This window comes from Vigna angularis, chromosome 4 (genome assembly GCF_016808095.1).
Source record: "Vigna angularis cultivar LongXiaoDou No.4 chromosome 4, ASM1680809v1, whole genome shotgun sequence".
Lineage (NCBI taxonomy): Eukaryota > Viridiplantae > Streptophyta > Magnoliopsida > Fabales > Fabaceae > Vigna > Vigna angularis.
This window is the reverse complement of record NC_068973.1, coordinates 37,765,087-37,777,456: the sequence shown is the minus strand read 5'-3', so window position 1 is coordinate 37,777,456 and position 12,370 is coordinate 37,765,087. Positions and strand designations below refer to the sequence as shown.

Sequence of the window (12,370 nt, the reverse complement as noted above, 5' to 3'; positions counted from 1 at the left end):
AATAAAAATAACAAAATTACCCTTAATGATAATATTGATACAAAAGGATATTTGCGAGTAAAATATTTGTTGGTAACAAATATTTTCAAATATTAAAATTAAGAAAAATTAATAAATAATTAAAACATTATTATTTTTGCTAATGTTATTATTATAGTTTTCGTTTCTGTTACTGTTATCATTATTGTTACTGTTATCGTTATCATTATTGTTATCGTTACCATTAGTGTTACCATTACGTTACTGCATCATCGTTGTTGTCATTATCGTTATCGTTACTGTTGTCGTTGTTGTTAACGTTGTCATTATCTTTACGTTATTGTTATTGTTACCGCTACGATTACCGTTGTCGTTACCGTTACCGTTGTCGTTTTCGTTACCGTTGTCATTGTCGTTGTCGTTGCCGTTACCGTTATTGTTACTGTTACCGCTACCGTTACCATTATCGTAGTCATTGTCGTTACTGTTATCGTAGTCATTGTCGTTACTGTTATCGTTGTCATTACCGTTGTTGTTGTCGTTGTTGTTTCCGTTAGCGTTGTCGTTACTGTTGTGATTGTGGTTGTGGTTGTCATTACCGTTGTCGTTGTCGTTACCGTCATAGTTGTCATTACCGTTATCTTTACCATTATCATTATTGATATTGTTATCGTTGTCATTATCATTACCGTTGTCGTTATTGTTGTCGTTGTCGTTACCGTTACAATTACCGTTATTATTGTAGTTATCGTTATTATCCTAATTGTTATTGTTGTCGTTGTCGTTACTGTAACTTTTGACGTTTCATTCCTCGAATTCAACCCCTAAGATAAAGCTACGTTTGGTTCGATCAAAACCATTTGATGCGAAATATCATTTCGCACTACAAAGAAATCATTTCGCCACAACCTGGTCAAGAGGTCACTCATTACCACAACGAGCACCTATCATATGCTAATCAAACTCCTAAGACTAAGGGACTTATGTGCCTACCTCGTTCAATATATGTGTTAAAGAATGTGGTCCAACAAAGTCCAATAAGTCTCATCGTCTTGGAACAGATCCAATATAGGTTTATTGAAGCAAATATTCACACAAAGATAATCATAGCAAATCTCGTCAATTTGATCATATCGTGATATTATTATTGTTATTCACAACAAGGTACGGTGTTATTGTTATTATTGTTACATATGAGGTAAATATTTATTTTATTTATATTATTTAATATCGCATTACCAATTTTATAACATGAACCCTAAGACCCAAATACCCTATAACAACATATGGTATTTTCCATATAATACTCACTCTTACACTAATATTCATTCTCTCTTACTTATAAAGACTCAAAATTTTTTACTGATTTGAACATCGGATAATATTTTTCGTATGAATCTTCCATGTGTTTCAATCCTTAAGAAATACACGTTAGATTCTTTAATCCACTCAAATCCTACTACCTATTGTAAAGACCGTACTCATATCAAAATAATGTATATTATTTTTTTTAACCTTGTAATGTTTATAATTTCAATATTCATAACTATAATTATAATTGTAACAAGATTTTCATAATAGTGTAACAAAATATTCATAATATAGTAATAAAAAAATGACAAAAATAACATTTTTCTTAATGAAGGTTTATGCTTTTAGAATGCGAAAATACACTTAATTTAGTAATAATGTAGATCACACGATGAATTCTTTATATCTAAAAAAATTACATCGTATCGTACCATTCAATACTACGAGTCTAATTTCTAATATTTAAATTAAAAATTAAAAATCAAATACATTTTTATATTTTGAAACATTAAAAATTGTATGGGTTACTTTCTTTAATAAGTAAATAAAAAAAACAAGAAATAGACAATTTTAGAATTTGTCTTCCTTGATTTGTTAACGAGGCATGTTATCTTGTGTATACTTTTAGGCTTTTGCTACTTACACTTCCTATACGTTTATTTACAATCCTCTTTTGTTTTTATTTTGATCACCATTTGTTTTTCATATAAAAAAATTACAAATCCTACACTCCACTGTTAGCAATGCTCTTCGGCTGTCATTTGAATCCTTTCTACCAATTTTCTATATTTTTCTTGAAATGTATAAAATTCACTTTGTTCTTTTTCAATATAATTATATTAACACGATTGTTGTTATAAAATATTTTATCAATTTATTTATTTATTCTGTGGACACAAAACTGAGGTGTTTTTTCAATAAAGAGAAAATGTAGATTTATAATGTGAGCTGATTAGGTAATTTTACAAAAGAATAGGAAATTGAAAGTGAACTTAGAAAGTCTAGGAAATGTAAATAGCAAAAGCATTAAAGCAGTTACTTCCCTTTTATAAAAATCCGAGATAATTATAACTATTGAAAATAAAATTATTATTTTTATATTCTTTATTTAATTTAACAATTAATTAAATGAAAATTTAGGTGGCATAATTGACTATGTTTTAGTAGAATTACCCTCCATCTAATGACAAAGAAATGTTAGGCTTGGTTGGTTTAGAGATGAATTTCGTTTCAAAGATAAAACTTGAACATAGGCTAATTTATTTTCACTCCACTCTTTGGTACATGTTTGTTTGTTCACAATTCTAAAACACGAATTATTAATTAAAGGATTCAAATTTAAATTCCAGAAGATAAACATAATGTTCACATTTTTACGCTTGATAAAATTGATTAAAATTGCAATGATTTAAAAAATATGTATAAACTAGTTAACAATATAACTTATAAATATAAGTAGACTGTATTTATGCTTAAAATATGCACTTTTTTTAAATGGAAAATATACTAAATAAACTTATAAAAATAAGTAGAGTACTTACTAAAATTACAATAAAAACCTATATAGAACTTCTTTCTCTAGACATCCTATTAATGATTCAATTGATAAATGAATCTATGTAAGAAATCTTCGTGTTACTGTTGATTGTTTTGGTGGAACCTACCTGTCATTGTATAAGGAATCCTCATGTCATATCTTTACTTCAGTGAATTTTTTGTATATAAAAGCGCAAATTAAATCAGCAGAAGAATTATTATTCTTTTTACAAAATAATGGACAAACCAAGGTATCTATCTATGGAGTGATATTTTGCAATTTTTTTTTCTGTAAAAATTTGATTTTTTTTAATAAATTTTCAATTTGTTCTTAATGTATAGTAGATATCATACCGGTCTAACATAAAATAGTTCAGTCAATTACAATTTTGAGAGTCCAGTCTAATTTATTTGAACACTTGAAACAATAAACAAAGTCCATGACACCTCTTGAACAAAAAGATAATAATGTACGAACAAGAGTGAAGGAAACACATAATTGAATTATCTTAAAGTTGTGGATATTTGGCCAATCCAACAAAAATATTTTGCTGTTCACCGTGGGACTAAAAAACATTTTTAAACTCACATGATGACCATAAGGAACAAAACAAGTAACATTGTTTGAGAGGAGACTTCAATCGACCAGTTGGATGCTAAGGAGATGATGATGAGCATGTAGAAGCAAATGGATGAAATGCATGAGAGATATGAGGAGGAGTTAAGAATCATGCATGTTGAGAATGTAGTCATTCAACAAGGACGGGGCATGAAGAGTCTCGTGCATTCCAACCTGACCCTAATAGGATTAACTAAACAATCACACGATGAATTTGACCACACGGCTTGGAGAGCATTTGTGGAACAAGCAAATATCGTAACTCGTCCATAACGATGGTAGATACCATTGAGGAATGTGTTGTTATACAAGACAAAATAGAAGAGCTTATTTGAGTAGGACACTTAAATAAGTTTGTGAAAGTTAAACGTTCTAAAAGAAGCCTTTCCTGTAAATGTAGTTCGCTAAGGAGTTGTTCACCTTGAAGGGAAACTAAGATATACTATCAACATAGAAAGATGATATATAAATGGAGTCGCATCCAAAGTAAGAATTGAGTATAGATCGTGAATAAAAAACCATATTGCACACCATTCAGAAATACCCAAACCAACCTTAACCTAATGTTTCATTTGACAAAAGAATATAAACATACAGCGAGAGTGAAAGTCAATCAAATTAATTGCAAACTAATAATTTTAAATGAAACTAATGGTTTTATTCTTATTATAATTCTTGAATACATTTAGAGGAACTTTTTTCTCCTAAACTAGCAGTTATTTGAATCCTTGATCAGAATATGAAATGTTTTTGTATTTATATCATTTACTTTTTATTAATATTATTATAAAACTCTAAACTTTATTATCTATGTAATTACTTCTTAAACAAAAGAAATGAGAAAAAATCTACCCGAAATCTCTTAAACATAAGTTATTATAGTTGATATGATAGCATTATCATATTATTTTTGTGTAAGAAATATCACATTACGAAGCCATTATCATATCTTATCGTATTAAACATGTCTTTAATGCATTAAATTTGTGTAATAAAATAGTGAAAAAACACAATAAAGCGATATAATTGAATGCATGACAATAGACATAATATAAGTTGGAATACAGTAAAGTGAGAAAAAATGGTAGCTTGTTTGTGTGAAAAGGAGTAACATGGTAAGTAAATCAGTGTCTATTTTGTAGATTGTTATGGAAGAATTGGAAGCAGGAGAGTCCCATTAAATGATGAATGTTAATGGAGTCTTTCTTTATTGTCTTCAAAATTGAAATCAGAAATAAAAATGCTCATCTCATCAAGACAAGACATCATCCTTTGGTTGGTTCCCATTACCACCACTTTTGTAGACGCAAAAAGAGACAACAACCACTAAGCACCCTTTTTCAAACTCAACACGCCGAACCAGAATTTTAAATTCAAAACAATAAAATAAATAAATAATAAATTAAATAATAAAATACACAAATAAATAAACAAACAATAAATATCAGGTTAAACGCCGTCGTCTACATCGTGCAATCTCTGATTAGTAAACTAGCTTTCCGCAAAGAAGAGAAAGAAACACAAGACTTCTCAGGAACCAAAATCGCAACAACGTATCCGATCGGATCCATTCCTTCATATCGCTCGAGTGTGTCCAATTTCCACATTTTGCGGAATAGAGAAACAAACTGTCTGTCAAAACCGCTTTCGCCCTAGGGTTTCTCGCGAAATGTGCGCGATCGAGACCTAGGGTTTTATGAGGCGTTAACTGTTGCTGCTGCTGCATAAGCTTCAAGCGTCGTCGTTTCTATTCTCTTCCCGCGGGACCCATTTTACCAAACCACGCTTTCATTCTGTTGATTGAGTGCATGGAGAGGTTTTCGTCTTACAGGCGTCGTTCTGACGGAGAGGGCAGTTCCGCTTCAGCCGAGGACAATCGCCGGAAGCGCGCCAGAGTTTATTTTGATTTCGAGTGAGTTTGAGTGCGAGTCGTTGGCATTGGGCATTCTTTATCTTTAAGACATGGTGTTTTTCTCTAGGGTTATGTTACGATTGATGTCCATTTTTGATTTGGGACAATTGGAAAATGCATGTGGGACAAGAATGTTATCGCATTATCGAGAAATGTGGTGGTGTATTGATGTTCGTTTTTAATTTTTTTTTTTTTTGCAGTGGCGCTCATTCTGCGATTGCGGGTTCTTCGAATGTTGGGAAATCCAGTGCATCTGCCGAATATGGGGATTATAATGATATTCAGGGATCGTCTGTTCAATCCAATGATGATGCTTTGCGGTTGATGTCTTCTGGTGAGGGGAGTAACTTTGATGAAGGAGATGACAGTGACATCGCAAATGTAGATGATCTAGTAAACAAGATGGATCTTACGGATGATTTGTTGCACATGGTATTTACTGCTTGTTGCTAATGGTTTGAAAATTGGAATTCTATGCTTACCCGTTCTCCTTGTAATCTAGGTTTTCTCCTTTTTGGATCACTCCAACCTCTGCAAAGCTGCCAGGGTTTGTAATCAGTGGAGAATTGCTAGTGCTCACGAAGACTTCTGGAAGAGTTTGAATTTTGAAGATCGTAACATATCTGTTGAGCAATGTGAGCCTGAGAATATATTTCATAATAAATTGTTATCTGTAAATATTTGGTGCCTTGTAGCGTTCAAATACGGTTAGTGGAAATAATGTTGTGTCCCTCGTAATCCTGTAAATGTGCTGATACAATGCTTGTGTCTGTGTAGTCGAGGACATCTGTAGGCGTTATCCTAAAATCGCAACAATCCGCTTGTCCGGTCCTCCCTCTTACCAGCTTGTCATGAAGGCCGTCTCTTCGTTAAGGTTGGTAGCTTCTTCGGTATTTGGGTTCTCAGTTATGTTACCAGTGATTCATTTTCATTCTTTATAACTGTTTTCAGAAATCTTGAGGCTTTAACGTTGGGAAGAGGAAATATAATGGATAATTTTTTCCATGCTTTGGCTGATTGTTCTATGTTGAGGAGACTGAGCATCAATGATGCTGTACTTGGCAGTGGTATTCAGGAAATATCAGTTAATCACGACAGACTGTGTCATCTTCAGTTGACTAAGTGCCGTGTGATGCGTATAGCTGTCAGGTGAATAGGTTTAGTGGTTAGCGCACATTTAGCTGTATTTTTACCAGTGAACTCAAATGTGATTGCTTATTCTTTTCCAGGTGCCCACAACTCGAAACCATGTCCTTGAAGCGCAGTAACATGGCTCAGACTGTACTCAACTGCCCCCTTTTGCAAGAGCTTGATATAGGGTCTTGCCACAAACTTCCTGATTCTGCTATTCGATCAGCTGTGACATCATGCCCGCAATTAGTTTCTTTGGACGTGTCTAATTGTTCATGTGTTAGTGATGAAACATTAAGGGAGATAGCCCAGAATTGTGCCCACCTTAGTTTTCTTGATGCATCATACTGTCCAAATGTATCCCTAGAGGTATATTTTGAGTCTATAATCACTTTTTGCCTATATAGATCCAATATTCCTTATTTTGACATGCTTTTTCCCCTCCTATTTGAAAGACTGTTCGACTGCCAATGTTAACAGTTCTGAAGCTACACAGTTGTGAGGGCATCACTTCAGCTTCAATGGCTGCAATAGCTTATAGTTCCATGTTGGAGGTGTGTGATTTGTCCATGATGCTGATGTTAATGTCTTACTTCTCTGGCAAGACTTGCAAATGAGAAATGATGTTAATGCTTTTGTAGGTTTTGGAGCTTGACAATTGTAGCCTATTGACATCAGTGTCTTTAGATCTTCCTCGCTTGCAGAACATTAGATTGGTTCATTGTCGCAAGTATGGCCACCTTTGCTTCTTGTCATATTTTTTTAATGCTTCTATTAACCGTATTATCGAGTACTTCCTTTTCTAATTTATTTCTTAAAACTATTTTTCTTGTCAGATTTGCCGATTTGAATTTGATGACCCTAATGCTGTCTTCTATTTTGGTGTCCAATTGTCCTGTGCTCCATCGTATAAACATCACATCAAATTCACTTCAAGTATGTCATAATTATCATGTCCTTCATTTTATGTTCCCATACTTGTCTATACTGTAATGGATTAAAGGGCAGAATTTTGGCAATGCAGAAATTAACTATACCGAAGCAGGACAGCTTAACCACATTGGCTTTGCAATGCCAATCTTTGCAAGAAGTTGATCTCTCTGAATGTGAATCTTTGAATAACTCTGTATGCAATGTTTTTAATGATGGTGGGGGCTGTCCAGTGTTGAAATCATTAATTCTCGATAACTGTGAGGTATATTTTAATCATTTGGTGTTCATTTTCCCTATTTTTTCTTGTGCATGATCTACACCACTAGAATAATCAACTAATGAGGGTCACATTTTATATAATTTTTTCCACGTCTTTTCCTGTATATCTCCATAATGCCATGTTGTGAATTTTGCCTATGGAGTTTTTGCCTGTAATTTTGTTGATTATTTTTTTCTTTTAAATTCTAATGTACGGTGTTTTGATGAATTCAGAGTTTGACATCGGTTCAATTCATCAGTACCTCTTTAATCTGTCTTTCACTTGGTGGTTGCCGAGCAATAACTAATCTTGATCTCACATGCCCTAATCTAGAGAAACTTGTATTGGATGGCTGTGATCATTTGGAAAGAGCGTCATTTTGTCCTGTAAGTGGTATTGGTTTTATATACTGTTTGCATAAGATCAAACTTGTTAGTTATTTATGTATTTTTATTTAAATATTTGACATACTGCTAAATCAATAATCACGACTACTGAAGATTGATATGAACTACAAAATATGAAGTCTTCTGCTTGTTTGTTTTCCTGACTGCGTTCTTCAAGCTATAAAGCTTGTAAGATATCTAGGTTTTGCTCCCCCGTAGAAAACATTTCTGTTTTGCATGAGATGAACTTCTGTTAATCTGATTTACATAAGCTGTAGGCTAAGTATTTTCTTTTCATGCCTCACTTGTCAGGTTGGTCTTTCATCTCTCAATTTAGGAATATGTCCAAAATTGAGTACACTCAGCATTGAAGCACCTTATATGGTTTCACTTGAGTTGAAAGGATGTGGTGTACTATCTGAAGCATTCATTAATTGTCCACTCTTAACATCTCTCGATGCTTCCTTTTGCAGGTCATCTATACATTATTTTCCTATTTATCCTTTCTACAACATTTGTTAATGGTTTTCTCTGAACATCTCTAGACTCTTTTTTCTGCAATGCTGATTGACTTTTTACTGTTTGGAATTACAGCCAACTAACTGATGACTGCTTGTCTGCTACAACTGTCTCATGCCCACTGATTGAGTCATTGATACTGATGTCATGCCCATCAATTGGTTCAGACGGTCTTCGATCTTTATTTTGTCTTCCAAATTTGACTGTTCTTGACTTATCATACACTTTCTTGGTGAACTTGCAACCTGTTTTTGATTCTTGTTTACAGCTAAAGGTTAGAGTTACCATAACATGGTTTCTTATTCTTGTACATTCTTTTAATCACGAGTATTGCTAATGAGATGGGTTTAGAACAATCATACCTTTTTTTTATAATCAGTAATTTGTACTGTTATCACGGTATCATATTCCCATAATTCCAATCTGTCTTTTCCCTTTCGCTTCATTATTGATAATTTGGAATTTTATATTAGTGTTATTTTTTTTAGTATCTTCATTTGCTGATAGTGCTACCTTTTCTTTCTCCTGTTTCATGAAGGTGTTAAAGCTGCAAGCATGCAAATATCTCACTGAAACATCACTTGAACCACTTTACAAAGGAGGGGCTTTACCAGCACTTCAGGAGTTAGACTTGTCTTATGGAACTTTCTCTCAGTCAGCCATAGATGAGCTTCTTGCTTGCTGCACAAACCTCACTCATGTGAGCTTGAATGGTTGTTTGAATATGCATGATTTGAATTGGGGATGCAGTTGTGGGCAGAGTAAGAATTTGCCTGCTGGGAACACCCTATCCAGGGCAAGTTCTAATGAGAATGTTCCTGAATTAAGTGAGCAATCCCCTCGCTTGTTGCAAAACCTTAATTGTGTTGGATGTCCAAATATTAGGAAGGTTGTCATTCCATTGAGGGCAAATTGTTGTCATTTGTTAATTTTAAACCTTTCGCTCTCTGCAAATTTGAAAGAGGTTGATGTTACTTGTCTCAACCTATGCTTTCTTAATTTAAGGTATGGTTGGGTCTGCAATAAATATATGTTGGTTTCTATCCATCTCATATCAGATATATGGTAACGTTTTTTATTTCTCTTTTCAGCAATTGTTCCTCTCTAGAAATTTTGAAGCTAGAGTGTCCAAGATTGACTAGTCTATTCCTTCAGGTATTAAGTCTTCCCTGCTAATTTTAATCTGTTACAAGTTTTGAATATTGACGCTTCAGTGCTGCCTTGTCCTTTTTTTTAGATATGCTTTACTATATATATTATTTAATATATATTAAGTAACAAGTAAATATACTTTATTATATATATTATTTAATATATATTACGTAATATGTAGGTTATCTTTTCTGCACTGCAGCATTCATCAGCCATCATTTTTACCTTGTGAAATTTATTGAAATGTTTGAAGGATTCCCCTGCTCTGTGTCACTGATTTTATCTGTTACATATTTACTTCTTTTGTCTTGGATTGTCTTTCTCCTTGCAAACCTTATATAATCTAGTGTTTCCCTGTTTAAAGGTTTCTTACGAACTCTAGAGGGTTGGATAAATCTTTTATGGAATCATGTTCGGATTTGAGATTGGCTTTTTGTGCTCTGCCGGAAATTTAGCTTGTTAGAAATGTATTTAGTATATTGTGTTAGGATCCAATTTCAAGGTAATTGACACGAGTCTTTCCTTGGAATTATAAGATTGTAGTGTAGGATTTTAATGTTTTGAATAGGTAATTTTGGTAGTGTGGTTCTTATCATATTTTCATCAATTTAATTTACTATCAAAATCTTGAAGGTCCCCCTTGTCAATTTGTGTCAAACCTTCGTTTCATTAAACTTTTCTATCTTTTTTATATTTTGGGTTTTCAGTCTTGCAATGTTGACGAGGAAGCTGTTGAAGCTGCTATATCGAAATGCAATATACTGGAGACTCTTGATGTTCGCTTTTGTCCAAAGGTGATAGAGAACTCAGTTTTCTGTTATATTTTCCTTAATCACTTTGCCTGTTGTCTGATGCTTTTAGCCATTTAACCTTTTCATACGTAATGATGGAATAATGCTTAACTAATACTTTTGGTCATGATCTTCATGGGGGCTTCGTAGATAAGCTCAATGAGCATGGGAAGATTACGCACAATTTGTTCGAGTTTGAAGCGTATATTCAGCAGTTCGTCAACTTTGTTACCTTGATCAAGGATCAGTTTTTCCTAGTGGATTGAAGGAGCGCTTGGTAATAAATCTATTATTTCATCGTGTTTTTGTAAATGGCTAAAATTTAAATTTGCTTGTTTGTTTTGCATAAGGAAATCAGTTCTATTTTTGTTGCAATAATTTATATTTATTCTACTTGCTATTCATGTAAATCAACATTTCAAATTTCTAACGAATCCGCGTTGAAGAATACGGGTATATTTGACTTCTGTATTTTATTTTAAATATTGTTTTCTAAAAAAATTACATTATTCGTCAATCAATTTATCACCGATATTTATGTCTGAATTATTTTCAAAATTAGTATTTAAAAAAGAAAGTGAAAAGGTTATTGTTTTTATCGAGTGGAAAGGGATCAATTTTTTTAGAAAATATATTGAAGGTACAAATACTTGCAAATCAGTTGTATTTGAAAGTAAGAAAAAACAAGGTCTTAGTTTCCTATTCTTGATTTGTCCTGCCATAACAATGCTGCGAAGTATAATATTATTATCGTTTTCAAATACTATCACAAAGCAGATTCCGTAAAATTCATGTAACTAACATAGTTTAATTATGTGTTTACTCTTTTTTGTTTGGCTTATGTTTTTACTCTTCAAATTTTGGAATGATAACCTTTTTAAAAGAAATTCTGCAGTTTTAAGATTTAGATGGGCCTTTAGTTTGTAGCCAGTGATGGCGTTATCATTGGATTATTAATGGAGTTATGTAAGCAGTTATGACGTTATGAAGTTTTTTATGTCTTTCAAATTTAAAATGATTGTTTTAATTGGAAAGATTGAGAAAGAAACGGGTATGTTTAAAATTGATGCAAATTTTGTACCTTAAACTAATGTTAATACAAATTTCAGAAGTTTAAAATCATAGAAAATACTTCAACGATTTTTAGAAAAATAAAATAAAATGCCATGTTATAGTATTCTAGCTTTCAACACAGATTAAAACAAATTGTATAAAAAATAAGGGTATTAAAAAAGAATTTTAAATATAGGTATCTAAAAATGTTTTTAAATTCAGATTATAGAAAAATAATTTTAAACTGTGGAATTGAAAAAAGTCATTTAAAAACTTGAGTGATGGAAAAGATTAATTTTATTTTAAAACTAGAAGGAATAAAAGAATGTTTAATGGGTTCTTTTTTTTGGTGGAAAAAATATTTAATGAGTTGTACTTAGATTTGCATGATAGTCGAAGTATCACATATTAGTTCGCGGCAACTGTTCATTGACATGGCTGGAAGCTAGAGATTGAAAATCATATTTTTATATATTTAGAAATAAGAAAGTTTTACTCTTAAGTATTAATAACTAAAAATATAAGTAATCGTTCTAACCTTTAGAATGACTTTAATATTTTAAAACATGATTTTTTTACCTAACGCTTAAATTAAAAATATTCTAGAGAAATTAATAAAAGAGTTACAAACTCATTTTGCATATATAATTTTTTTCATTTTAAAAATATTTATATAAATAGAATTATAATCTCATTTCCTTAATCTTTCAATTTCGACTTGAGAGAAACATATAAATATATATGGGAAGCTTTTGGATATCATGAGTTGTAATTTGGTCGAACCTAACT

At 32.2% G+C, this 12,370-nt stretch overlaps 1 protein-coding gene across 3 annotated transcripts; it reads left to right on the top strand.

The window, feature by feature from the left end:
* Window positions 1–4,903: 4,903 nt before the first annotated feature.
* On the top strand, window positions 4,904–10,976 carry LOC108332110 (F-box/LRR-repeat protein 15). 3 transcript variants are annotated; one of them, XM_017567231.2, is made up of 17 exons: window positions 4,904–5,357; window positions 5,558–5,789; window positions 5,860–5,992; window positions 6,135–6,231; window positions 6,309–6,506; window positions 6,587–6,857; window positions 6,944–7,042; window positions 7,130–7,218; window positions 7,325–7,424; window positions 7,513–7,683; window positions 7,914–8,066; window positions 8,379–8,539; window positions 8,661–8,859; window positions 9,124–9,590; window positions 9,677–9,740; window positions 10,445–10,531; window positions 10,679–10,976. In XM_017567231.2, the coding sequence occupies exons 1-17, from the start codon at window positions 5,254–5,256 to the stop codon at window positions 10,763–10,765; spliced, it is 2,712 nt and encodes a 903-aa protein (XP_017422720.2). In that variant the 5' UTR covers window positions 4,904–5,253; the 3' UTR covers window positions 10,766–10,976. The 3 variants fall into 3 exon arrangements, 2 of the variants coding, with proteins under 2 accessions (XP_017422720.2, XP_052732683.1); XR_008248463.1 differs by having other exon boundaries at window positions 4,912–5,357; window positions 9,124–9,285; window positions 10,679–10,727; XM_052876723.1 differs by lacking the exon at window positions 10,679–10,976 and having other exon boundaries at window positions 4,912–5,357; window positions 9,124–9,412.
* Window positions 10,977–12,370: the final 1,394 nt, after the last annotated feature.

Excerpts from the sequence above, each read along its gene's own strand:
- LOC108332110 (XM_017567231.2), top strand. The coding sequence starts at position 5,254 with ATGGAGAGGTTTTCGTCTTACAGGCGTCGTTCTGACGGAGAGGGCAGT. Across the intron at positions 5,358-5,557 it reads AGAGTTTATTTTGATTTCGA|TGGCGCTCATTCTGCGATTG; the intron begins GTGAGTTTGAGT and ends TTTTTTTTGCAG. Across the intron at positions 8,860-9,123 it reads ATTCTTGTTTACAGCTAAAG|GTGTTAAAGCTGCAAGCATG; the intron begins GTTAGAGTTACC and ends TGTTTCATGAAG.